The sequence below is a fragment of the Simochromis diagramma genome, unplaced genomic scaffold, assembly GCF_900408965.1.
Source record: "Simochromis diagramma unplaced genomic scaffold, fSimDia1.1 OVJJ01000596.1, whole genome shotgun sequence".
NCBI lineage: Eukaryota > Metazoa > Chordata > Actinopteri > Cichliformes > Cichlidae > Simochromis > Simochromis diagramma.
Genome location: NW_024387245.1, coordinates 14,904,952 through 14,929,467, shown reverse-complemented (window position 1 = coordinate 14,929,467; position 24,516 = coordinate 14,904,952). Strand labels below are relative to the sequence as shown.

The window sequence follows — 24,516 nt, the reverse complement described above, 5'->3', positions numbered from 1 at the left end:
AAGTACTAAGATGAGGTGCACGGATTCAAAATATGAGCTGGTAACAACCTTACATCCTTTTGTTTTATACATACCTTTGAAGCTTTAAAATGAACTTACAGCTTGGAGAATATTTCTTAAATATTACAAAATGAGACAAGATAAATGAAGTCACAGGAAGAGTTGGGAAAAGTTTAAATTTATATATTGAATGTCTTCCTATCAACACGCAAACAAGAAAATAGAAAAACTGAGAACCTTACAAGCGATTCAACGAGTCTGCAGAAGTGAACACCTGGCACATCACAGATCAATGACACGATAAAGGCAGACTTGTAGAAGAATGGGAGAAACCATAAAACGCGTGAAAGGGAAAACTACCCTTGCCAAAGCATCTCAATTAGATATAGGCTGCTCCAAAACTGAACACTTAGTGACAGCGTTACATATTGGAGCTCTGACTACAGTCTGATGCAAGCTTGATTAAAAATAATTTACAAATTCTAGATATTATCCCACTTACACCAGACTAGGCTTAAGTGGAAGTGACAAATAATGTCTGAGATGAAAACAGTGGAACTTAAAAACTTGTGTTTGCATTGAAATCATTGAGAAAGGAGGGAGAAAAGTGACTAGTCTTGTGTTCTAATCAATGAATTTAGGACTGTTTTTGGAAAAAGTCTGCATACAGTGCTTGATGGCGTGTTTTGTGTTGTCTTATAGTCGTATGTATGTATGTATGTATAAAAAAAAAAAAAAAAAAATGACCAGGAATCTAGGTAAGACATTTATTATGATTTATAAACATAGTTGTGAGTCACCTATGAAAGGAGATACGCCTTCAAACATTATCTTCAAGTGTTTCGGAATACAAACAGGAAACATTCGCTGCATCAATCTGTACAGTACAGTTCAAGGTAGGTTTGCATTTCTGTGGCTTTTAACAATATCGGAGAAACTTTAAGAAAAGAGTGCAAAAACAAGAGGGAAAAGAAACAAAAACTCAGCAGATGATACTTAAGTACTGCAACATCTCCCAAACAAGACAGAAGCAGCACAGAAGCCTTGTACAAACTGTATAATTATATATTTTTAGTTGTCACATTCACATTAAATGGCTAATATCAGTCAATGACAACAAGGAATAGCTGGCAGAATTTAAGAGCAATCACTTAAGACTAGCTAAAGAGGCTGTTCCACAATAATGTTTTTTTCTGATTAATTAAAAAGAAATAACATAAGAAATGTGATCTGGTCATTTAATCTGGTCCACTACGATCAAAATCATTTACATTCATTTAACTACCTCTTTTATTGTCAAAAGCAGCAAAAGGCACTTGAGTGCAAAAGTGAATTTACAGTAACTTGTAGAATGTGGCACATTTCCCTTTGGGGTAGCTGCCTAGTGCATGGAAAACAAACCCAGCAAGGCAGTTCTGGAAAAGCAATGCTAAAGCAAAAACATAAAGAGCCCACCATATTGTTTTTAGGGGATTTTTCATGTTTAACCCCCCCTCAAAAACCCCAACAAGTCAGTCTTTTAGTGTGTTCCCATTCTTATTCATCAGAATCAAACAAGAAAGGAAGTAATGATTATAATTAGAAAAGCTAAGACTTTACACTTTCCTTAAAAACTGGCTGCATTCACCGGCACACGTCAAGCTGTTATACTCTGCAAACGCAGCCTTCACTTACTGTTAATAACCTTAATATTGGAGTCACTCAGTTTTCTGCTTGCTCCATAAAAAGGCACACTATGGAGTGAAGAGGCAATCTGTGCAAAGTCCAACAACTACTGTTTAAAAGATTTTGCACACAACCTGAGACGTTCAAAAACCAATGTCAACATCGTGGAAACATTACTATACTAAGCTTATGTTTTGTATTAAGTGGCATTTTACTGTCGTGTACTCCTGTACACTTAAGATGAGTGTTATCCCCGTTTTAAAACATTCAGAATATTTTACTCCCTTTGTTTAATGCAAAAGTGGCATTTTGCCTGGACAATGCACACAGTGGTTTCTGTCGATAAACTCTTCTCAGGCTTTCTATTCAACTTTTTGATTGATTGAAGACAATTTTCTCTGAAGGAAAACTTCAACGTGTGGCCATATCTTATTGGTTTCTGTCCCAGAGAAGGTCTCTAGCACACCTTTACTCCTGGAGAGTAAAAACAAACGAAACAAATCAGATTTCAATACCAGCATTTGAACTTAGAAATGCATGTACATCTCCTATTAATCAGCTGGCAATGCTCCTAAACTTCAGAACAAGTTATTTTAAACATCAAATCTGCATCTTCTTCTATTCTCAGTCTGTTATTATCTGTACTTCCTGCAAATGACAGACTTTTAGGCAATGTGGTTATAGTGGAAAGTGGGACACTGGATAAAAGCATTTCTGTGGTTTAAGGAAACAGTCATACATTTTCCTGGCCCAGAAACAGAACATAAGATCCATGAATTTGCCTGCCTGTGTTTTAATCTTTCAAGATAAATATTTATATATCTGTCACCTGATTTAATAAAGAGAAAATGCGCTGCAGTGTTGGCTAGCACTGCTGGAGTGTGGTTCTTAAGCATTTTCTTCAGTCATGCAAACAGCTTTGAAGAATACGCAGGGATGAAAAGGTCATGGTTCAATATTTTTGACTTTTAGCTGGACCCTTGGTGAGTATTAGAGAGATTTTTGCATATACTGCTGGCACTAAGTTTTAAGGTATCTGCGGTGCTCTACCTGTAGTATTCTAAGACGGGCTCCGTCTGGGTTTCGTAAGACTTCAATCGCCGTGTGACCGTCTCTGGTCTGTCATCGTCTCTCTGGAAAAGAGGCTCCCCTGTGTCATCATCAAAGCCCTGCAGAGATAAAATAAATCTGCCTTAATGCTGATCTTTTGCGCATGTTTACTATGTGCTGCAAAGGAGGGTTTTAGTTACTTCTTTTACATACTGGCTCTTTAATAATGAGATATATTATGCAATAAATGTTGGAACAGAGTAGAAATCATCTTACTAATCCACAACCGTTTGTAGGGTTTGATCAGTGTTGAATGAAACGTGACAGAGACATCAGTGTCAAGGGGCTGCCTTCAGTTCATTTCCCATGTTGCCAAGCACATTTCTGACTTTAAGAATTTGAAAGCTTCAAAGATTGCTGCAGGCTGGCTTCTTTACTTTCCAAAACCTCACAGGATGCTTTTTTCTTTTTCTCCCCCTTGCAGTGATCTGGGAGCATTACTAGAAGGTGGCTAGTGTAAACAAGTCTGCATCTGTGCTGAAAGCACTGCGAGGCTTTGAGCTACAACTACTTCTACTAAAAACACAGATTTACAAAAACGTGAACCACAAGCTATTAGTCAGGAATGATAATAATAGTGTGAAAGGCAGACGCTGTGTCTCAGCTCTACCCAGTGAACTTGACCAGCGCCCCAAATCTACCCATATGACGTGCTCAGATATGCAACCTGTCCGTCTCTGTGGGGCTTACAAAGGTTACGTTTCTCTCACACTCTTTTCTTGCAACTCTCAAGGCTTTTTATAATCTCCTGCCTTAGGTTAATGTTTAGTTACCCTTCATCTTCTACCCGTGAACTAAAAAGGAAACAAAAACAACCCTTCACATATATAAAATATCCTCAACTGAACTAAAACTATTCATCTCACATTTCTCTGGAGCTGAAAGGTCGACATTTATCTGGATAAATGTTGTTTATTTGTTAAGAAGTACTTGATGTTCTATTAGGAACTTGAATTTCTGAACTTCATTCTCATTTCAGACAGACATTTGTTGCTAATGAACCTGTACAATTTGACCTTCAACATGATTTTTTTTTATTAAAGTGTATTAATGCAATTAGTTTTTATTTTAACAGCACACTTTTTTTTTTGATCGGTTAAACTTCCAAACTCTTTACAACATTTTATGACCGTCGGAGGATTGAGAGGACTCTAGATAGATTCAACACCTCTGCTCCATGACACTATCTAAATATCAACTTTTACCAGCTGCGTCCATTATAGGATCAGTCACCCTGTTATACATTTCAGGAGGGTAGACTGTAATAAAATGGGCTCGGACAGTTCCAGGAATATGACAGTGTCTTTAGTTTACTCAGACAGCAGACACAGTCCCAGAAGGGTACGTCTGAGGTCAAGAGGGAGCACTGTAAACATGCTGTCCACAATTCTGCAAGAAATTAATGATTTACATGGTGAAAGAATTAGCTGCCTCAAGCAATTCCAGTTGATTGAGGCAGTAAGTTAAACTTGGAAATCTGATATGAGAGAGTAAGTATTATATTAAAGGCTCTCAGTGTGTTTACCATTACTCTTAGGAGATTTACCAAATATGCAAAGTGAGGGAATATCTCTTGGAAGATTGGTATTCATCCTTCCAGCATGAATACCAAAGACATGCTGAAGTCATTCTGGTAGCATGTGGTGGCCAAATACCTTACTAAGATTTATACTGGAGTTTTTCCTGTAATCTGGTATCCTTTAGTCTGAATTTCCACATCTTTATTGAGCAAGTATATACATTCATGAAAATTTGAGAAACCTGAATGGCCTCATGTCCTGTTCGCATCACTATGTGGTCCAGATCATCAACTAAATTTTAATATTAAACAAAGATAATGTGAGTAAATACAAAATGCAGTTCTTAAATGATTACTTCTGTCATTAAGGAAAAAAAAAAAAAAAAAAAAAAAAAAAAAAAGCTATCCCAACGTACCTGGCCCTGTGCGAAAAAGTGAAAGCTTCCCCAAAAACCCAATAACTTGGCAGCAATCAAGCTTTCACAATGGCCGGTAACAAGTCTTTCACATCACTGTGGCTCACTGTTCTTAGCAGAATTGCTTTAATTCAGTCACATTGGAGGGTTTGGGCAAGAATGGCCTGTTTAAGGTCATGCCAATACATCTCAATCGGATTCAAATCTAGACTTTGACTGGGCTGCTCCAAAACCTTTTTTATTTTTTGGTACAGTGGTAGACATTCACAGGTGGAGTTGCTGGTGCGTTCTGAATCATTGTCATGCTGCATAACCCAAGTGCGCTTGAGTTTCACAAACTGATGGGCAGACGTTCAATTCATGGTTCTATCAGTTACAGCCCCAGACATCACACTAACACCATGTCTGTTTATTTTTATGAAATGTTGCATTAGTAATAAAACTTAAATTGGTCTGACTATTTGAAACTTAAGATTTGTGCAATTATGTGTGCAAAGCTGGGCTAAATACAGTATAAAACATCTAATAGAAACTAAATCAGGGAGTGATAGGAAAGGGATATTTACAGGGACTTTAGGTGGGTTGAAATCTGTGTTGTATACTCTGCCACTCGGAAGGTGAGTCCAACGTGAAGTCAACCTTTGCTTGATGGTCTGGAAAGGTACATTGAGGTTAATAACTGTGTCCAAGGTGTAGACAACATCCAGAGCTTCTGCTTGGGACACTGTACGAGGAAAACCTGGTGAAAGAGACAGAGGAAATCTAGGCAAAGCAAAAAAGGAATCAAGGTTGGTGCGATCAATGCCAGTAATTTAATTAAAGTCCAAGTCTTTCCTTCAGTGTTACATCTATTTTTTATAGAACAAATTCAACAATTCCTAACTAGAAATGCTGATAATATGATCGCCTACCACTCATTTTACCAGATGAAACGAGTGCTGATGCAAAGTTGTGAAAACTTACCATCGAGCAGCCAGCTGCCGCCATCTATTGCCCTCAGGTCATTCAGGATGAGACGAGACATGACGTCATCAGGTACCAGCTGACCCTGATCAATACAGGACTTCATTAGCAGCCCCAGCTCTGAAACAAACAGGAGGGAAAAACAAACAAACAACACATGAGACAGAGAGAAAGGAATAATGTTTGTGTTAGAAAATGTACAATTTTCCCTTCATGCCTCAATTTTTAATCCATACTTCATAAAGCCAACACGGATACCACATCAACATTTGGCTGCATGCGCCTGACAAAGAAGCCTAATAACATGCATCTACACCAGAAAACCTGTTTTATGTTTCAGCTATTCTAACACTTCCAGTGTTTGCAGTGTCTCCATCATTATAAACAGTGTGTGTAGCTACTCAGTGACACACAGATGTTAGATGTACAAAGACAAGCTATGCTGAATTACAAGGTAAAAAACATAAAATGGTGCAAATACCACATTGCATATTTACACTTAATATGCAAAAAGTGGCATAGTGTATAATACAAATTGAAGAGGTTAAAGTGGAAGCTTTTTTTCTATTACTTCCACTTTAATTGGCCAGAGTCCATCAGAGGAAAGGAATTTCCTGACAAGCCTCGCAGAAATGACCTGCTGTGCTAATCAGAAACAGTGCAAAAGTCACTGTAAAAATCAGACCTTTTTTTTTTTTTTTTCCTTCAAATGTGTAACTCCTCCTTTCATGGAGCAAAAGTTCACGGCTATCTTATCTTTACAGCTCTCAGCCACATCCAAGGTGATATTGAGCAGTAGCGGGCCTTCCTCCAAGGTCCAGGTAACTCTGGCGCAAATGTTTGCAGTATAAACCTGACACAACGCTGACCTTGATTAGAGAAGACACAACATCTTTAAATTATATCCTATGTTTAGCATTTCACAGACAGAAAAAAATAAATAAATAAATTAAAAAAAAAAAAAAAAAAAAAAAAAAAAACACTGTTGTAGGCGTGGACTCTTATCAGAATATTGCAGAAAAGCTGCCTTGTTTCGTTTTTAAGTTCGCACTTTGTGCGTAACGACCAGCTAACGACTGGCTTTAAGCAAAATAAGCTTGATAAATACTAAGTTAAATCTTTCAGCTTGACACGTAAACTCCTGAAAGCTTTTGCAATGCCTTAGTTTTAGCTCAAGAGGGAGGACACGCTATCTTACCGGTCTGCGCGTTTATGTTGGCTCTCAAAATGTCCCCACTGGAAATGTGCTTCAGTCCAAAAGTTTTGGTAATGCGCCCAGACACCGTTCCTTTCCCCGACCCCGGGGGTCCCATGATGACAGCACGGATAACTCTTGGCAGCACCATGTCCAAGCGAGTTTGAACGGACTTTTATCGAGTAACAACAAGTGTTCCCTTCTCATGAAACGCAGAGCAGATCCACTCTCTCTTCTCCTTGCAAAACTGCACAACGCAAGAAAGAGTGGGCGCGTCTTAAGCAGCTAGTTTGAACTCGGTGGACCTTTTATGTTGCGCAGCGCTTGCACAAAGAGGAGGAAGAGGAGGAGAAGGATGATGAGAACTACAATCAGCGGGCTCAGGGCCAGCCAGAGAGAGGAGGTTAGATGATGCACCCCTCAGACGACGGACACCGAGCAAAATGAGCTCCTTTCTCCTGCGTGCTGAGAAACTTACCCCCACCCCTCATTTAAACACTGCGCTTTACCGGACATGTATTTATTGTATAACACGTTATATAATTGGTCTACTGGTCGAATAAATAGCTTGCTGGCAAGGTGGCGGTGTTTAATCCTGTATGAGCCGATCCCTTGTGTAGGGGATTGGCTAGCTGGCAGCCCAGGCACGCTAGGTTGGACGACGACTCGTTTGCTTCCTCACACTAATCTTTAAAAAAAATAAAATAACGTGGGACTTTTCAAATAATTAAATTATATTAGCAGAAATGGTACGACTCGTAATGGTTTAGAAAACATTTTTGTTTTCCTTACTTTGTTGTCTATTAACGAAAAATAATTTCGAAAATGCTATTGTAATTTAATTTTGTTTAATTTCTGTTTATTAAAGAAAGACTGTAGGCCAAACCAGAAATTCGTATTTTTGCTGTTTGTTTACACTTTTTATGAGATTTGTGCCTTTAATTTGTGCGTCATTAAGCCACGCCCACGTAGCGTTCGTGAATGGTTACAGTGTGCCATCTAGTAACAGTAGTGTGGCAACGCAGCCGTAGAAACCATTATTTTGACCCTACTGTCTTGCCGTAATCTCCCCCTCCCAGTAACGTCTTCCTGGACAAACACACGTGGATTTTACTGACGCCAAGCACAAACAACAATAACATGGCAAGCCACGGACTCACCTACGAAGGCTGCAATTTTCTCAGACAGCGTCTGGTTTTGTCCACACTCAGCGGAAAGCGCGTTAAGATAAAAAACATCAGGTCTAAAGATGACGAGCCGGGACTCAGGGGTGAGTTTTTAACAGATTTGCTCCGCATGTGGCGTCGCAGTTAGCTCCCTGGCTAACTGGCTAGCTGTTACGCAGTTGGGAGTGTGTTCAGTCGCTGGGCGTCAGGAGGGAAAATGATGGGACAGTAGTTTGATAGTGACACGAGTGTGGTCGTACATTTGCCTTATGAAGTTGTGTCTTCGATAAGCGTGTCAAGGGGCGTCGAAGCAGTGATTTGGCAGTTTTGTGAGTTGTTTGAGGTGTCTTGGTGTGTCAGAATAAAGTTCACACTGCCAGACGAATTAAAAAACAAATTACCATGTGACATTTTTTTTCAGTCTCTACATATAAATTCTGTCTTCTCCAGATTTTGAGGCCAATTTTATCAGACTGTTGGACAAGTTGACCAATGGCTCCACGATAGAGATTAACCAAACAGGTGAGTGTTACAGCGAGGGTGTGATTTCGGTGTTGCCTTTGTCACAGACTGTATTTTATGCACAGTAATGACTGTTTACTGTGAAGGTGCAACGGAGGGGAGATTTCACCAACTCATCGACAACTTTGACGCATGATCAAAATTAAGATTTTTTGTTTTATTATGTTTTACTCCATGATGAACTTTTGCATTTAATATACATAGTCTTCTCCCATAATATTTGTCATTTATGCCTCTCTTTAAGCTCGCAATCCAAAGGTAGAAATTATTTAAAGCTTTAAGCAGCTTTAAGGATGCTCCAATAGTGAAATTGTGGGCCTGTAGCAAGGTTTAAATAATGTCTTAAATTGACTCATAATTATTGATTTGTAACTAATAAAAAGTCTTATGCATAATCTTATGCATATTTCGTCGTAGTTCCGTATTTTTCCAAATAAAGTATTTATTGCTTTTGTTTTATATGTACAGTATGTTGTATGTTATTTTAATACAGCATATATCTGGATGTAAAATGGATTACACTTAATAATTTGTGTGTGCTTCACTGTGTAGGTTAAGCTGTATTTTTTCCTTTGTTACTTTTGCCACCTTTAGGCTTTTTAGACTTAAACCTGGAGGTTTATATGTTAGGTATATTAGCTTTATGTGCAATAAAATGCTGTATAAATTTGTACTTTAGCAAATATTGCCATTCACTGTCTTTCTTAGGTACCGTTTTAGTTTACCAGCCTGGGTTGTTGTACGGAGGCACTGTAGAACATGACTGTAACCCGCAGCGCTCAATTGGGTACTATCTGGAGGCCCTCCTCATGCTGGGTCCTTTCATGAAGTCCCCTCTGAAGGCCACTCTGAGGGGAGTTACCAATGACCTCACTGACCCAACGGTAAGCTCATAAATATGTTCACCATCCAACTTTTGTTCTGCATTTTTCTCTGCTGATTTAGTTGCAACTCATCCACCTCATGATCGCACTGGGTGGAGCTGAGCCGTGCATCTGCAAAGAAATGAACTGCGTGTTTTGTGGTGGAGTACACACCTCCCATTTCCATATGGACACTGCCCTCTAGTGCACACTTGATGATGAGCACGTTATACATCAGTTAAGATCAACAGTGTTTCACTTAAGAATTGGTGTGCGCACAGTTTGTGTACACATATTTTCAGAAGTTGATGTCACTGGGGTTCATGTTTTTGTAATAATTTAGACACTCATGTGTTGACTTGAGGCAGTTGTGTAACATGCATCTGCTCTCTGGTTTCCCCTTTTACACCCTTTTTTTTTGCCACATCCTTTGCACACAAGCCAGTCTCTATATTGTTCTCTTCAGCCCTTTTCTTCAAGGTGCATTGTTTCAAATTAGATATTGTCAACATATCATGCAAAAAAGGAAGCCTTGCGAAGTATGAATTGAGGACATTGGAGAGAGGTGTTGTCATGGAAACTGAACAGCGTCGGCCTGTTGTTGTGATGAGACTGGGTTTATTCTAGGGTTTTGGAAGGTAGTTTTTAACTCTCTGCAGGCACAAGGGTGTGCCGTCAGGATTCAATCTCACTGTTCCTTGCCAGGTTGATCTGCTGAAGTCCACAGCCCTCCCAGTGATGAAGAAGTTTGGGATCGACGGAGAGGGCTTTGACATCAAGGTGAGGACCTCATGGTATTCTGTTTTTGTAGAGATGCAGTCAAACCCAGGGATAGATAAGGAAGCCATGCATGTCATCTTATATCTTAATCTGTCTCTTGTGTTACACCCTCAGGTGGTGAAGAGAGGAATGGCACCTGGTGGGGGTGGAGAAGTAGTGTTTACATGTCCTGTCCGCAAAACCGTCAGGCCCGTCCAACTGACTGACCCTGGCAAGATCAAGAGGATCAGGGGAGTGGCGTATCCTTTTTAGACTTGCACTTTATTTCACCTTAAGCAAAATGAAAGTGATCGAAATAAAGAAACGCCTCGTTACATTTTAGCCCTGGTACTTTTTATGTGCTCATTTTAGTTTGATGAGTCATATATATTTTTTTTTTGTAATAATAAAGAGATCAGTTCTGTACAATTTTAAGTCCGATCTAGTTACAATTACATCAACATGGCACAACTGATGTGTTATTAGTATTCAAAAAAAACCAAAACAGAAGGCCAGAGTAGCTCATGTTGAATCAATTCATGAATCATTGCTTAAACTTTAGCTCAGTATCTAGTTATAAATGAGCACAATGTTGCTGATGAAGTGAAGTTTACACATAACTGGTAATATGAGTTGCAGGAAGCCATCATGATTTTGAACTTGTTACTAAATACTAGCTAGTTGCCTCTTGATTTTGATATAATTTCTGCATCACAAAGTGGGAACACAAACACACACTTTTGAATGGCGTGTCCTTGACATTTCAAACACAGATATTCAGTGCGAGTTTCTCCTCAGATGGGCAATAGGATTGTGGAGTCAGCCAGAGGCATCCTCAACCAGTTTCTTCCAGATATCTATATCTATACTGACCACATGAAAGGAGCCAACTCTGGCAAGTGGGTATCTTTGCCTACATTTATAAGCTGCTAAGCTTTACGTGGGTTTTCTATGTGTTTTTAATTCTCAACCCTTATTTGTGGAAACGGACTAAATCATTGTACTTGGTCAACCCCCCAGGTCTCCAGGCTTTGGTCTGACACTGGTAGCAGAGACGCTCAACGGCTGCTTCCTTAGTGCAGAGATGTCATCCACGCCACAGGGGCAGGGAGACCCCATACTGCCAGAAGACCTTGGCAGAAATTGCGCAAAACTGCTTTTGGAGGAGATATATCGGGTAAATGCACACGTGGACATTTAATACTGTGTAGAGGCTCTTGATGCCTGGCTGTACATAAAAGTATAACAGGCATGCACCAGATTGTGTGTGTGTATAAAGTAAAACCTGTGAATAATAAAAAAATAATAATGATATTATTAAACAAGGACGGATCTGAGCTGCGGCTGAAAAAATGGTTAGATATGCCAACAGAACAGAGCTTGAACATCACCGCTTCAATCCTGGGGGGTGCATCTAAAGTAGGGCTGTTCGATATAACGATATATATCGGATGAGGATATAAAAACATCTATCGTTTCATTTTACGCTATCGTTTGTTTCGCAGTATCGTAAAATAAACTGTTTACAGCAATATTTTTTTTTAATTTTTTTGATGGTCACTGTAGTGGCTATATTAATTTCCTAAAGTTCTCTCTTTCAATTATATTTAATATAACAACACTACGGACGGACAAGCGCCTGTTTTTACGTGTTGTCGTTAGCAACAATGATGGTAAAACCATCACGTGGCTCCACTGTCTGCTTGTTTCTTTTCAATGTAACACTTTCACAATAAAGCTCAAGATCCTGTTGAGACTTTTCAAATTAAACTGAATCACGTGAAAGAGTATGCAGAGAGTTTACGGATGAGAAGCAAAAAAGAGCCGCCAGGTGCTAAAAAACTAAACGTTAGACTCAAACTTTGAAAGAAAATGGCGGCCGTTACAACTTATGTCTAAAAATGAATAGTTTCATGCATCGGTTAAAACACTCGACTTCAGGTAAAGGACGCCCAGCTGGAAACACTTCACGTAAGTCGAGTTGCCTGAGATTCACAGAATTTACAGAAAATATTCCATTATTGTGATTTTATATCGTTGTCAGGATGATAAATATCTTATATCGGGATATGAGATTTTGGTCATATCGCACAGCCCTAATCTAAAGTATAAAAAAACATATTTTTTTGAGCATTTAACAAATACAAATTTTTACTGGATTTAAGTAAATATTGCAGTTTTTGACTTCGAGGGGAGCTGATGTAGGTTTGCTGCTTCCAGGTAATTCTAGATGTATTACCTGCAGCGTTAGACAACAATTTATTTCTTGCACATTTTTAAAGTGAGAGATATGCACATTTAAGTGCTTGAAAAAACAGCTGCTAGTTTACTGCTCAGTGATGATAAATATTTCACAGTCGTATAGATGATCTGTATCAGGATGTCACAGCAGATTACATTTTGAACTTCAGCTCAGACTTTAAAGCTTCCGCAGTTATAAGCTACAGTTGAATACTTAACTAGAGCTTGTTAAGCTTCTTAAGCTGTAATGGCAAGTCTTGTCTGACTTCGGCACCTGTGTGAAGGTAGGCAACTTGCACACAATTCATAATATTGCACAAATAATGTTGTGTTACATGAACACTGTGGACATGTTTGCAGGAAGCCAAAGCAAAATACACACAGACATGGCATCTAATGACAGAATACTGTCAGCATAACAGACTGTTAAATCTGGCAATGTCTGAAAAGGCTAAATAATGCAGGTAACTGAAAGTGCTTTAATTAACTAGTTGATCTAAAGGCAACTGCCATTCAAAATAACAAGCCTATCCTGTTTTATTTGCATATCACAAGCAGGAAAAGCTGATTTCTGCCCGTTTTCATCAAGTCTGCTAGTTGTCGACTGAAACATTACCATAAGGGCTCGGCTGTATATATATGTGCTTCCATTTGCTCCCTCACAAGCAGCTCTCAACATCGTTTGTGGTGAGCTGTCACAGTTTTATGAGACACTCATATGTGAGCTTTAACAGTGAAACATCAGATGTTGACAACATGAAATGGAAGAAAGAGAGTGAGTAATTTGGATTTGGACAATTTTGCATCAAACAGCCCACACCAGGCAGTGTAAAGTCTGTAAAAACTCCTCTCAGAAGGAAAGTTGCAGCACACACGCGCACTGTGTGCACAGTGTTCTTGTGCATATCCCAGTTTGTCTTTGTGTACACATAATAAAGCTTGACATCATGGATAGTGAATGTTGTAGAATATTTCTATATTTATTGCAGTTGTGAATACAACACTATTCTTTTTAGATATAAGCCAGTCTTAGAGCACATGCCACCGAGTTTATCGATGTAGATTTTCTATCGCAAAGACTACAGCATTATATTTACAAAGTTGAACTCATTCATAATTCCACTTTTTGTTAGTTTTTTTTTTTTTTTTTTTTACTGTGCTGGGGACTCTCTTATCGTTTAAAGTAAATTTGGGCTTGAAACAATGTTGGAAAAGCTGCTGCTGCTGAAATAAAACTCCTGAATTCTTGGGGAATACCTGAGATACACTGTCAGCACACATTAGGCAACAATGACATTGCACTTGTTTACCCGCATTCCCTGGTAATAAACCTCGCCTGCATTTCAACTGAAAGAAACTTGTTTGTGGACAGACCGCAATGTAGAGAGCAGCTTTTGTTTAGGTAGATTTTAGAGCACTTGATTGCATTTTCTACTTTTAATTAGGACATGTTTAAAAAAAAAAAAAAAAAAAAAAGTAATCATGAAAGCTTTCATGGTGTGTTTTTTGTGGAGGAGAAGTCAGCCTGTGTCAACTGAGGAAAAACATTTGAGAGACATCTGACATGAAATCAAATTAGATTTTTAAGTTAAACTAGACCGAAGACCAAGAAAATGACAAAATTAAGTTTGTACATTCAGATCTACAATAGCCTCAAAGGGTTCTGCCTTAATATCAAGTAATTAGCTACCTCAAGATGTAAAAAGTGTAATGTAATGCTGTATAATCAGTCATTTCTTCAATTTTAAACTGTATTAACAAGAAAAAAAAATGGTGACGTATGGGGTCCAATAGGCCATTATCACAACGGAGTATATAAGTATTTGTGGCTCCAGAGTGCAGTGGGTCACACATTTGACAAACGAGCAAAAACCTTCCTGGGAAGAGAGGCAGATTCTTTGGGGAAGGTGTCAGCATTTTTTATAATTGTACATTTACATATCGCCCCAGTTTCTTTCAAACTTACAGCTCATGACCAATGACAGGATCTGCGCTCATAAATTGTTTAATTTTTCGATTACACGAGCCGATTGGGTAACGTGTCAGCTGAATACGCTGTGTTCGAACCGATTTAATCAATTAGAAATGCCTGATGGTTGTGACCACATAAAACTAAAAAATTAGTTTTATTCATTTAGTTATGTGTGTTGAAAGGTGGTGAAAGGTTTGCTGTGTGTAAACCGTCACGTCGCATAGCCACACAGGAAAAAGCCATTTCATCAGAATACGTACAATGAGAGTCTGTGAATCATGTTTGCCTCCACATGGTTCTGCCTCTCCCTGCCTCTCATAGGAGCCATGTGAGTCAAGTTAGCTGATCAGGGTAGTGCTGATTATCTCTGAAAGGGGAATATTGTTGGCTACATCCTCTTAATTCCAGGCAACAGAGTGCAGAGCTAATATCTCTCGTTAGCTTCCTTGGAGGGTGGTGGGTTAACAGGGGCCTTCTACTTTAAGTTGCTTGGCTTTTTAAAAGCTTTAGCCGCTGCTGGAAAAACAGGTAGATCATTTGAATAACTGCTATGTGTTATACCGAACTGTAGCAGGAGGACAGAGTGATTGCTAGAGCTGAGAAGCAAAAAGAAAACTCTGGAGTTAAAAGGATTTAATTTTATTTTGCGGGGCAGGAATACTTTGTTTTTGAAATCTGAGGAAATTTGCCCAGTTCACATCAAAGGGTGCAGGTGCCCTGTATGTTTGGCTCTGTTTGTTTTATGGTTAATCAGTACGGTCTTCTAGTTTTAAACCAGTTACTCCATGGACATTTTGTTTTTGGAAGCAGCATCAACACAGGAGCTGACGTAAGTGGTGCACTCTTTCAATTTTTACTTCTTTTTTTTCATCATGGAATTGATTTTTGTATACTTTGCAGGATGCACCACACTTGTCTTTGCTATTTGCATTGTTTTCCAACTGATTAACTGTATTGGTGATCATAGAACAGGTTTGTGGAGAAAGCGTCCATTAATTTTCATTTAATGCTAATGAATTCATAAGCTTGCTTAGGAAACACTATGTTCCTCACCTGTTGGGCAACTTGTGAAAAAAAAGAATATTTCTGTATTACCTAATCTATCATTTCTAGTGAATTTAAATCAATATGTGTTATATAGATCTACAGGTTCAGGTCAAATATATCTGTGATGCTTAGAAGTTAACCCTCTATATGCTTTACTGTCTGTTTTTGAGCGGCTAGGAAAGGGATTAACTTTCATTCAAAGGAATTAAGGGACTTTTCCATTAGGCCTTGTGGTTGGCTGATGGCCTCTGGAGACGGTCTCTGGAAGGCAGGGCCTGAAACTGGTGGTTAGAAATGGCGCTGTTGTGTCATGTTTCTTAGTTTGTTCAGAAACAGTTTTAGGTTTCTTTTCCTGTTTGTTCCAGAGCAGCTCTGGGAAGAGTAAAGTGTAAAATAGCAGAGTGGATAAGATGAGATGCAGTATCAGAGCGGACAGCACAGGGATAAATGTTACATAGACTAACAACGGTAAACCTCTAACAACAAGTCATTGTAATGTGTTTCACCTAATAAATGATGAAAACGTCACCATGGTTTCCATGATATGATTATGTAATTGAATCAAAATTCTGCTGACGAGCTGTCATGATGCCATAATTGAGCATGACTGAGCTACACAAGTACGTTGTTAGAACGGATCAAGTTAATGCTGCATATCGCATGTCAAGAAATAACTCAAACTACCAGCGGACAACTATTTTAAAGGTCAGACTAAAAAATGTTCTTGGGTGTGTCCAGTTGTGCATTGCACACAGTGGGAAATTGCACACTGATCTCTGTTAGAGCAATGGCGTGTGCTCTCTTGGATATTGAGAGTGCATCATCTGTCTAAATATTTAACATGTAGATGGAATTGGGAGTGTTAGTGTCATTTGGGAAAATGGTAGCAAGATGACTAATACATTATGTGAGCACGAAAGAAGAAAAAACACTTTAGTGACAACTTGCCAAACTGTTTCAAGACTGCTTAATTATATTTAATAGGAAAAAAGTTTAGTTTTTTTTAGTTAGACAAACAAATCTACACAGCTTTCACTCTACAATCCCACTGTCAAGAAGTTAATTTCTCTAAACATTTCCACCTCCTTGACGCATTTCAGTGTTGTTTTTAGTTGCTGACACACGACCCCCACCCTCCTTTCTCCCTCTGTTTTAGGGTGGCTGCGTGGATTCATCCAATCAGAGCTTGGCGCTGCTCTTGATGACCCTTGGCCAACAGGACGTGTCGAAGGTTCTCCTGGGACCCCTCTCCCCATACACGTAAGACCCATTCAAAAGTTAAATGTACAGACGGCAAATGAGGAAGCCACTCAATCCCACGTTTAGTTATTCTTCTACTAGTCCTCTTTTGGCAGGTGACAATATCCCAAAGTTCACAATAAGAAGCTGAATAATACTCTGTACAGCTGGATCATCAGAGAGGAGAGGAAAAAGTCTGCATTTCTTAAATGAACACAAAATTAATCTATTTCCACTGAACTTTAACCCACTCCACTAAAGATTCAGGGTTTCTGGTAAGAGCACTCTGATGGTGCCATGCAACCACAAGGGTTTGATAAACTACATTTTTGTAGTTTATAAAATATTTCACAGTATTGATTAAATTATTATAAAGTCTAATAAGTCTTGTTTCTGTTACCCTGCTTCTACTTCTAACCTATTTGGGTGTGCTGCATTTTAAATGCATAATTTGTGTGTTTGATTACTTGCAAACAATCCAAATAAAATAAATACAGCAGTATTAAAAACAGCTGAGCACTAACCTTGTTCCAGATGTCCGTCTTCTTGAATGAGGAGCGAACTATGAACTGTCCATTTTCAGTTATCATGGTACCGGTGCTGTGTCCCTCTCAAGTACAGTACTATGATAACTGAAGATTGGCAGTGCCATCACAATACACTCTTCCTGTTATTCAGGTAACACTACATCAGTTTTGGATCATTTCTGTCAAGTCTTACAGTTTTAAAAACTTGGTATGTATGAGAAATGTGGTGGCTGATGATCTTTATTAACATGAAACTCTCCTTTCTCTGTCTATGTAGGATCGAATTCCTCCGACACATCAGAGATTTCTTCCAGATTATGTTCAAGATTGAGGTCCAGAAGCCTTTAGAAGACGAACGGAAAGGGGGCGACAAGGTCCTGATGACCTGTGTAGGCGTTGGATACAGCAACATTAGCAAAACCTTGAAATAAATTATTTTTTCATAAGTGTTCTCATCTTTTGTTTTTATTAAATGCAAAAGTTATGACAGATATTTGTGTGTATAAAAGAAAAGTGAAGTTAACAGATATCTGTCAGACATTTAAGCGCTATTATTGGGTTTAATAACTTCATGAAAATTAGTTACATTTCCTAACTAGTTCAATCAATCATATCAGTATGAAGTTATTCTTGAGATAAGTAGCTGGTCGCTACATCAGGAACAGGTCATCATAGCTGCTGTGATGTAAAGCTGAACGACCCAACAAAGGAGCTGGTACGAGTTATTCGTCTTGGCCACACAGACACTTGAGTGTTTTTCCATAATCACCGGACACTTCAGACTACACAAGGATGGGGAGAGAGAAACGAAAGGAATTGGGTGTTTGTGACACACACCACAATAAACAAAAGTTAACATTTAAACATGTTTATGTGGAGTCTAATGTTATAAATTCATAACATAACTCCTGTTAATACTGACCTCTAGCTGACTGTAGAGGGAACATCCAAACAGCTTCTTGTACTCTACTTTGATGTCTATCAAATCGATCTCTGAGCGACTGACGAATATCCTGGTCAGAGTGCACTCGGTGGTCCCTGCACCCTGGATCAAGCATAATTTGGAAAACAAAGACATTCGTCCTTTAAGGCAGGGGCTTCAAACTCTGGCTAGACATGGTATGGCATGCGTTAATTTCGTATTGTTCCACATAGAAAAATGGTCTCAACAAGATATAATGCAGGCTACCTTACAGGTAAGAACCTGTTTTACAACTTCTGACAGAATGGCATATTTAATTAAAATAAATTCTAGTCAAAATGAAAGTTAAAATTTGTTCATATTTCTGTCTGACATGGGGATGAACTCAATGATGTAGCTTGTTACTATGCAGACTTCTGGTTTTACGTTGCAGTGATGCTGCACTAGTGCGTTTGGTTTGCCGTGTGCACAGACAGACATGCTATGCAGATAGTTATGACCAGATTTCCCATAATTTATAGACATTTATATGCAGGCCCGATTGAAATCTGCAAAGGGCCACATTTGGCTCGCAGGGGGGGGGGGGGGTTGTTTTGTTTTTTTTGCAATACTACTGTCAAAAGTTTGGCTACGCTTCCTTATTCAGACTGTTGACACATTTCAGCCAGTGTTGGCTGTGCTGGTCAAATCACTAACAGTAAAATGTGGTCAGCATTCCTTTCCACATCACTGGTGACCAATACAGTCTGCTGTGACTGAAAGGGTATGATGCAACCATACAGAATGTGAATTTTGCTGGGCAGACATTTCTGGTGTGCATAGAGGTTTAGACAGGCCATCATGACACAGATGGACAAACTGACCAGTTGCACAACTCACCTTCATGCTCTTGAAAAGCCTCTCAGCGAGGTATGCTGGGACGTTCTGCACACACTTAACTAAAAGAAATGAGTTCATATATTATTTTTAAATGAACTTAAATGCTCAGACGAGGAAGACATCAATAACAACAAGGCAGTGATGTAATATTTTGCTCACCAACAGCCACAAGTAGTTTCTCCAGGTTTCCAGACATCTCGCTCTTAATGCTCTCCTGCAGAGTCTTCTTGCTAATATTCTTGTACTCAATCAGAGCTGCCAAAATACATTGAGCTGAGATTATTTTTCTCACATTGAACTTGTAATATACTTTTATTTTTGCCAATTTGGTAGCGGTTCACAGTGGGATGCGTATCTGCTGGTAGGTTCATCACAGCCCATTTTCGTGATTCAGTTTAAAATGAGCTTTTGTGGAGCTCCTCGGTTCATTGCCTGTCTGAAACAAGCAATTTCTTTAAGCCAGCTTTCTTCTGACCAACAGTGCCATGTTAATAGAAAGTTTAAACTGTCTGGATCTGCTGTGGTGACAGCAAGAGGTTAGATGGCCCTGAATGAATACGAATATCCCCTCCCACTAGCATAATACAAAGCCAAGAGTTAGAAAAAAAGTGTCTGAAACAAACCAATTAGAGCGTCCCAAAGCAGAAAATTTTAAAAAAGCATTATAAGTTCACTTCAAGAGCCCACAGAAGATGAATGACTTTGCTTATTGCACCATCATGAGATTGCATCTTTGGGTTTTTGTGTCTTGAACTCTATCACATAGATACTGCCTCAACTCATGGAGTCTATCTATAATGTTTTTGATCAGGTGTCAGTGAGAATAAATCCTGATAAAATGCCTTTTAGTGTCACCATGGCATTTGACTAAAAATCTACTAATCAAATACGCTTCCATCAGCCTTAGCATTCTTAGTTATAAATGGCATACTTGCACTGTCAAGGTGAGCATGTTAGCATGTTGCTCTTGATAAACAGCCTCAGAGAGTTGCAAGCATGGCTGTAAACTCTTAGTACTATTTCTAAGATGCTATTTATCCACAGGATGAATGATAGGTCAGGGATCAACCCACTTTGCCTGAGCTGGGGAACACTTCTGTGGCACAGGATGTCAATAAACTTCCCCTCGTCAGTTCCCCACTTCTTCTCTCCTGCTTCATACAAGGCCTGCATGGATTCAGAAAAGGTATGATATTGTTGGTCTACACTAAAAAAAGAAAAAGTAAAAAAGAAAGAAACACAAACACACAGAGTCAAAGTTCAACGCAAGCACACTAGATTAACTGAATCCAACATGAAAAAATTTCAATATGCTTTCAACATAGGTGCAGGTTGAAACTTGCATCACCCAGCAAGGTGTGTTAGCTGAGATGAGCGATGCCACCAAACTCTGAATGAATTAACCTAAAAACGTGAAAGAGAAAGCTGCTATTTAAAATGTCTGTACTGCAGTAACACAAAAGTTACCTCAGTTTGAAAAGCAAGTGTTTATACACAAATGAACCAAACGTAAAAAAGTGTACCTTAGCATCAGCTTTTGCTTTGGCAGCATCCACGCTGGTGGTCTCATCTCTCTTCCCCTGTGAGGGAGGACGGGTTTGTGAGTCGAAGAGAAAAAAAAAAAAAGAAACTTTGAAATAGGCTATAATGATATCCTCACAATTCAATATTCTAAATAAACAATGTAACTTAAAAATGGCGCAACTCATTTAGCTCACACAGGACATTATTTGTATTTCCTGCCTTTTTTCCTACAATCAGTATTTGGATATGACGAAATCAAGGTGCTTTAAGAGTATATTTCTAAAACATAAACACTCACTACACACCTGCTGACTGCAGTAAATTTCAATGTGGGTGTGGTTCTTATTTGTTGGGAATGTTATGTCATCTGCTGTAATTTCATGTGCTATACCTCGGCCAAGATCAGCAGTGCTTTTCCATAATCTCCAGATACCTCCGACTGCAGGTCGTGAATCATCGCTTTTCCCGTTTCTCCAGTGAGACAGCGGAATACACGACAATTTCACAATACCGTAGTACATCACAAACAGCTGCCAACTCATTTATGATTTCAGTTTCATCAGATATATTTGAAATACAGTGTGTTAAAATGTCCTACTTGCTAGGTATGCTTCAGACAGTTCTCGGATCTGCTTGTTGGATCTCGAAGCAAATATTTCTGTCAGAGTGCTTTCTCTGGTCCCTGCGCCCTGTATGCACAAGGATATACAAATGAATAAATAAATGATAATGTCAAAACGATACAGTTTAATACATCTGAAGATTAGGCTCTTATCAACCCAATGTTGACATGTGCTGTATAAATACAAAAATATCATAGTGAACTGTTGTTTAAAGTCCAAACCATAAGTATAGCAAAATTAGATTAGATTAGCATTTATTGTCTACTTAGAAGAAATTTCCTTGGACAAGCGAGTGGAACATATCATGTAAGATAACACACACACACACACACCCACACAAATAAACGCCAAACACTCATTTACAATTTCACCTACTACCAAACAATAATTTGACTGATAATGGCACTAGAGAAAACTTAAACCTTTTAAACTCACGGATTGGTACCCTGAACCTTTTTCCTGAGGGCATCTAGTCATCCTCATTATAAAGGATGTCATTTTTTCCTTAATTTTCAGACCCTGTTTTACACCAACTCTTCAAATATCTTCAGGAGGGTAGATGAAGAGAGCATCCCAGTTATCAGCCCTTTAAATCAAATGTTGAATTTGGGATCTGAGCTTGACTGAAAGATTGCCAAACCAGTAATACCATAACGGATATTAGAGTCAATAGTTGCCCTATGGAAGAGCAACACAATATTTGTCCACTCCATGGACACTAAACCTTCTTAAAGCACTGACTAATGTGTGCACACACATGCTCCACATGATGAAGCCGCTGTAACTGGCAATCAAAGTGAACCCCTTAAAAGTTGTCACTTGTTCAGCCTTTTCTCCACTAATTAAAACCGGGCTGTAATCTCCAATAGATCTTCTTTCTTTAATATTATTTACATTTAACATTAAGTTTAACATTATACTCAATCCAAACAAATCTTTAGTGAACAAATTCTAGTGCATGTCAAATTTAGAAATTCTTTTTGTAACTTTTATTTCTTCAATCACTGAGTAAGTCACCTTTTAGAAAATTGTTTTAAAAACAGGATTCAAATTATCTTAGTTTAACAAAGTCTTACCTTCATAGCTTTGATGACTTCCTGGCAGTCATAGAGAGCAGGAGGCGTTACCAAGGCTACTAACACGTCTTCAAAGTCTCCACGAGTGTCACCCTTCAGGTCATCTATTAATGTCTAATTGGGAGGAATAAAATCAAGTCCTGCACCAATAATGAGAAACTCAATTTGGCCTTTGTCTGTGTCAACATCAAAGAAAGAAAAAGCTTCAAAATTAAACAGGCAAGTGTATTTATATACCCTTCCTGTGGCTTTCTCATAAGCCTTGGCGATGAGCTGACGCTGAGCACTGCTTCTTTGGGTCAACACATCAATCAGAGTCTTTTCTGTTGTACCTTTGAAGAAAACAACACCAAGCAAACTTTTAATTCTTTCAATTTTTTTTTTAAAAAAGTGTAGAACTTTCATCAAAGTTGTCATTTTACTTCATGTCTATTATCAACCTCCTATTGTATGGTGAGAGTGAACTGAACTGGATCTCCTTCTTTCAGCTGCTCAAAGCAGATCATCTGCTTCCATCTCACCATGTCACTAGCATCCTCCTCTCTCACACCAACTCTCTGTATGTCCTCCTTCAATTCATCTATGAACCTTCCTCTTTGCCTCCTTGCTGGGAGCTCCATCTTCAGCATCCTCTGCACATGTCCAAACCATCTCAGCCTTGCCTCTCTAACTTTGTCTCCAAACATCTCAAACTGAGCTGTCTGTCTGTTGTAATCATTTCTATTTTCTTAAGAGAGTCCATCCTGGTCACTCCCAAGAAAATCTAAGCATTTTCAGCTCTGACACTTCCAGCTCAGCCTCCTGTCTTTTGGACAGTGCCTCTGTCTCCAAACCATACAACATAGCAGGTCTCACTACCATCCTGTAAACCTCCCTTAGCACTCTTGCTGCTATTTGAACTGGATAACAGATAAAGATTTCCCTAATGGTTCATCCACTCCATTTTGAACTTGAATGTATGGCAACTTTTCTTTTAGATTAATAAAGTACCTGAGTGTATATGTGAATGAGTTCACCTTGCTTTATACCTTTATACTGCAATAAAAGGCAAATGAGCACATTTGCCGAAGTGCTTTACATATCAGTCAGATATATACCTACAAAAATATATCAATGATGGTAAACTATTAGCTTACCAAGGCCCTCTATGGCCTTCCTGAGAGCAGACACATCTTCATCCACTTTGAAATTTGCCTTGTCCTTCACAGTTCCTCTTGCACTGGACTGATAGACACAGATGCATGCCAATGAAAACTAATTCACAGGTAATAACTGTACCATGTATCATGCTATAAAAGAAGAGCAGATTGTCCTTACTGTCACTGTCAGTGAAGAGGGGTTGTCTAAGAGCAAGTCCAAGTCATCCTGAAACACAGAGAGGGTGACCACCTTCATTTTCTCATATTTTGAGCCTACACGGATACAAACAGACATCTGTGTAGAAGTACTTACCCAAACAGACATTCTGGTGGTTTAAGGGAGGCGTTTTACACTACAGAGAAGAAAGAAAATACACTATTAGCACCTTAATTGTGTTGTAATGTAGCATCTTAAGAGCTGACTCATGCTTTAATGGATTTTTTTCTAGCTGCAGATCGCCATTCCATCTAATCAGGGCAGCGCTTTTAAGGGCATTGATGTGGCATCACAAACAAATCTGTAGGGTACAATAATACAAAACTAACTAAAGTCGAGAGAACGTGCGCAAAAGGAACTACAGAAAAGCAAACAAGTAAGATCCGAATGTAGACGAGGCATATCTAAAGAGCAAAAAAAAACCAACAACAACACGCACATACAGGAAGCTGATAAAAGTTTTAAAAATGTGTTCTTTTTCGTCTTACCAAGAAACAAAGAGGAGATTGAAGTCTGAGAACGAATTTCACAAACGCGTAAAAAGTCGCCACACCTTTCAAAGGGGTTGATAAGCAACGCCCACTGTGGGCTGGAGTACAGTGAATCACAGAGTACGTCTCTCATGAACTCCTCACTCCTGCAGAGTAAGAGTACAGCAGGTTACCATAGAAATAAAGCAAGAGATATTACGACAGGCTGACGACTTTGCGCAACAGCCGAACTAACTGCATTTCTGAAATATTTTGGATTCCATTTAGTACCCATAGAGCTTTTACTTCGATGGTAGTAGTAATAGGTGTATTTAAACACCTATTATCTATAGGCAGTAATTTGCAAATCCTCTCTTTGATTTTATATCTATGTAAATTTCCCATAAGTATGATTAAAATATATGTCGTTACGTTTTCTAACAAGTATGTGTTGATTAGGTC

The 24,516-nt window shown here is 38.8% G+C and overlaps 3 protein-coding genes and 1 long non-coding RNA gene across 4 annotated transcripts in view; 1 reads left to right on the top strand and 3 right to left on the bottom strand.

Annotated features, from left to right (window-relative positions):
• Positions 1-24,516, bottom strand: part of LOC120714343 — an 873,031-nt gene that overhangs the window by 750,397 nt on the left and 98,118 nt on the right. The window lies entirely within an intron of this gene.
• On the bottom strand, positions 754-7,363 carry ak3 (adenylate kinase 3). The gene is made up of 5 exons (XM_040000498.1): positions 6,872-7,363; positions 5,674-5,793; positions 5,277-5,449; positions 2,716-2,834; positions 754-2,139 (listed from the first exon to the last, which is right to left on the bottom strand). The coding sequence occupies exons 1-5, from the start codon at positions 7,017-7,019 to the stop codon at positions 2,028-2,030; spliced, it is 672 nt and encodes a 223-aa protein (XP_039856432.1). The 5' UTR covers positions 7,020-7,363; the 3' UTR covers positions 754-2,027.
• rcl1 (RNA terminal phosphate cyclase-like 1) lies at positions 7,874-17,650 on the top strand. The gene is made up of 9 exons (XM_040000485.1): positions 7,874-8,138; positions 8,485-8,556; positions 9,265-9,440; positions 10,125-10,199; positions 10,314-10,438; positions 10,952-11,077; positions 11,199-11,355; positions 16,595-16,698; positions 17,482-17,650. The coding sequence occupies exons 1-9, from the start codon at positions 8,009-8,011 to the stop codon at positions 17,633-17,635; spliced, it is 1,119 nt and encodes a 372-aa protein (XP_039856419.1). The 5' UTR covers positions 7,874-8,008; the 3' UTR covers positions 17,636-17,650.
• anxa3b (annexin A3b) lies at positions 17,652-24,187 on the bottom strand. Its single transcript, XM_040000488.1, has 14 exons — positions 24,073-24,187; positions 23,681-23,720; positions 23,546-23,593; positions 23,365-23,452; positions 22,466-22,560; positions 22,229-22,342; positions 21,128-21,218; positions 20,921-21,000; positions 20,529-20,585; positions 20,079-20,172; positions 19,165-19,260; positions 19,006-19,064; positions 18,127-18,249; positions 17,652-17,986 (listed from the first exon to the last, which is right to left on the bottom strand). Exons 2-14 carry the CDS (start codon positions 23,690-23,692, stop codon positions 17,927-17,929), a joined length of 1,017 nt encoding a protein of 338 aa, XP_039856422.1. The 5' UTR covers positions 23,693-23,720; positions 24,073-24,187; the 3' UTR covers positions 17,652-17,926.

Excerpts from the sequence above, each read along its gene's own strand:
- ak3 (XM_040000498.1), bottom strand. The coding sequence starts at position 7,019 with ATGGTGCTGCCAAGAGTTATCCGTGCTGTCATCATGGGACCCCCGGGG. Across the intron at positions 5,794-6,871 it reads CAACATAAACGCGCAGACCG|AGCTGGGGCTGCTAATGAAG; the intron begins GTAAGATAGCGT and ends TGTTTGTTTCAG. Across the intron at positions 2,140-2,715 it reads CCCGTCTTAGAATACTACAG|GAGTAAAGGTGTGCTAGAGA; the intron begins GTAGAGCACCGC and ends TTTACTCTCCAG.
- rcl1 (XM_040000485.1), top strand. The coding sequence starts at position 8,009 with ATGGCAAGCCACGGACTCACCTACGAAGGCTGCAATTTTCTCAGACAG. Across the intron at positions 8,139-8,484 it reads TGACGAGCCGGGACTCAGGG|ATTTTGAGGCCAATTTTATC; the intron begins GTGAGTTTTTAA and ends TGTCTTCTCCAG. Across the intron at positions 10,200-10,313 it reads GAGAGGGCTTTGACATCAAG|GTGGTGAAGAGAGGAATGGC; the intron begins GTGAGGACCTCA and ends TTACACCCTCAG.
- anxa3b (XM_040000488.1), bottom strand. Across the intron at positions 23,453-23,545 it reads CCTCTTCACTGACAGTGACA|TCCAGTGCAAGAGGAACTGT; the intron begins GTAAGGACAATC and ends TGTGTCTATCAG. Across the intron at positions 21,001-21,127 it reads GTCTGAAGCATACCTAGCAA|AAACGGGAAAAGCGATGATT; the intron begins GTAGGACATTTT and ends GTCTCACTGGAG.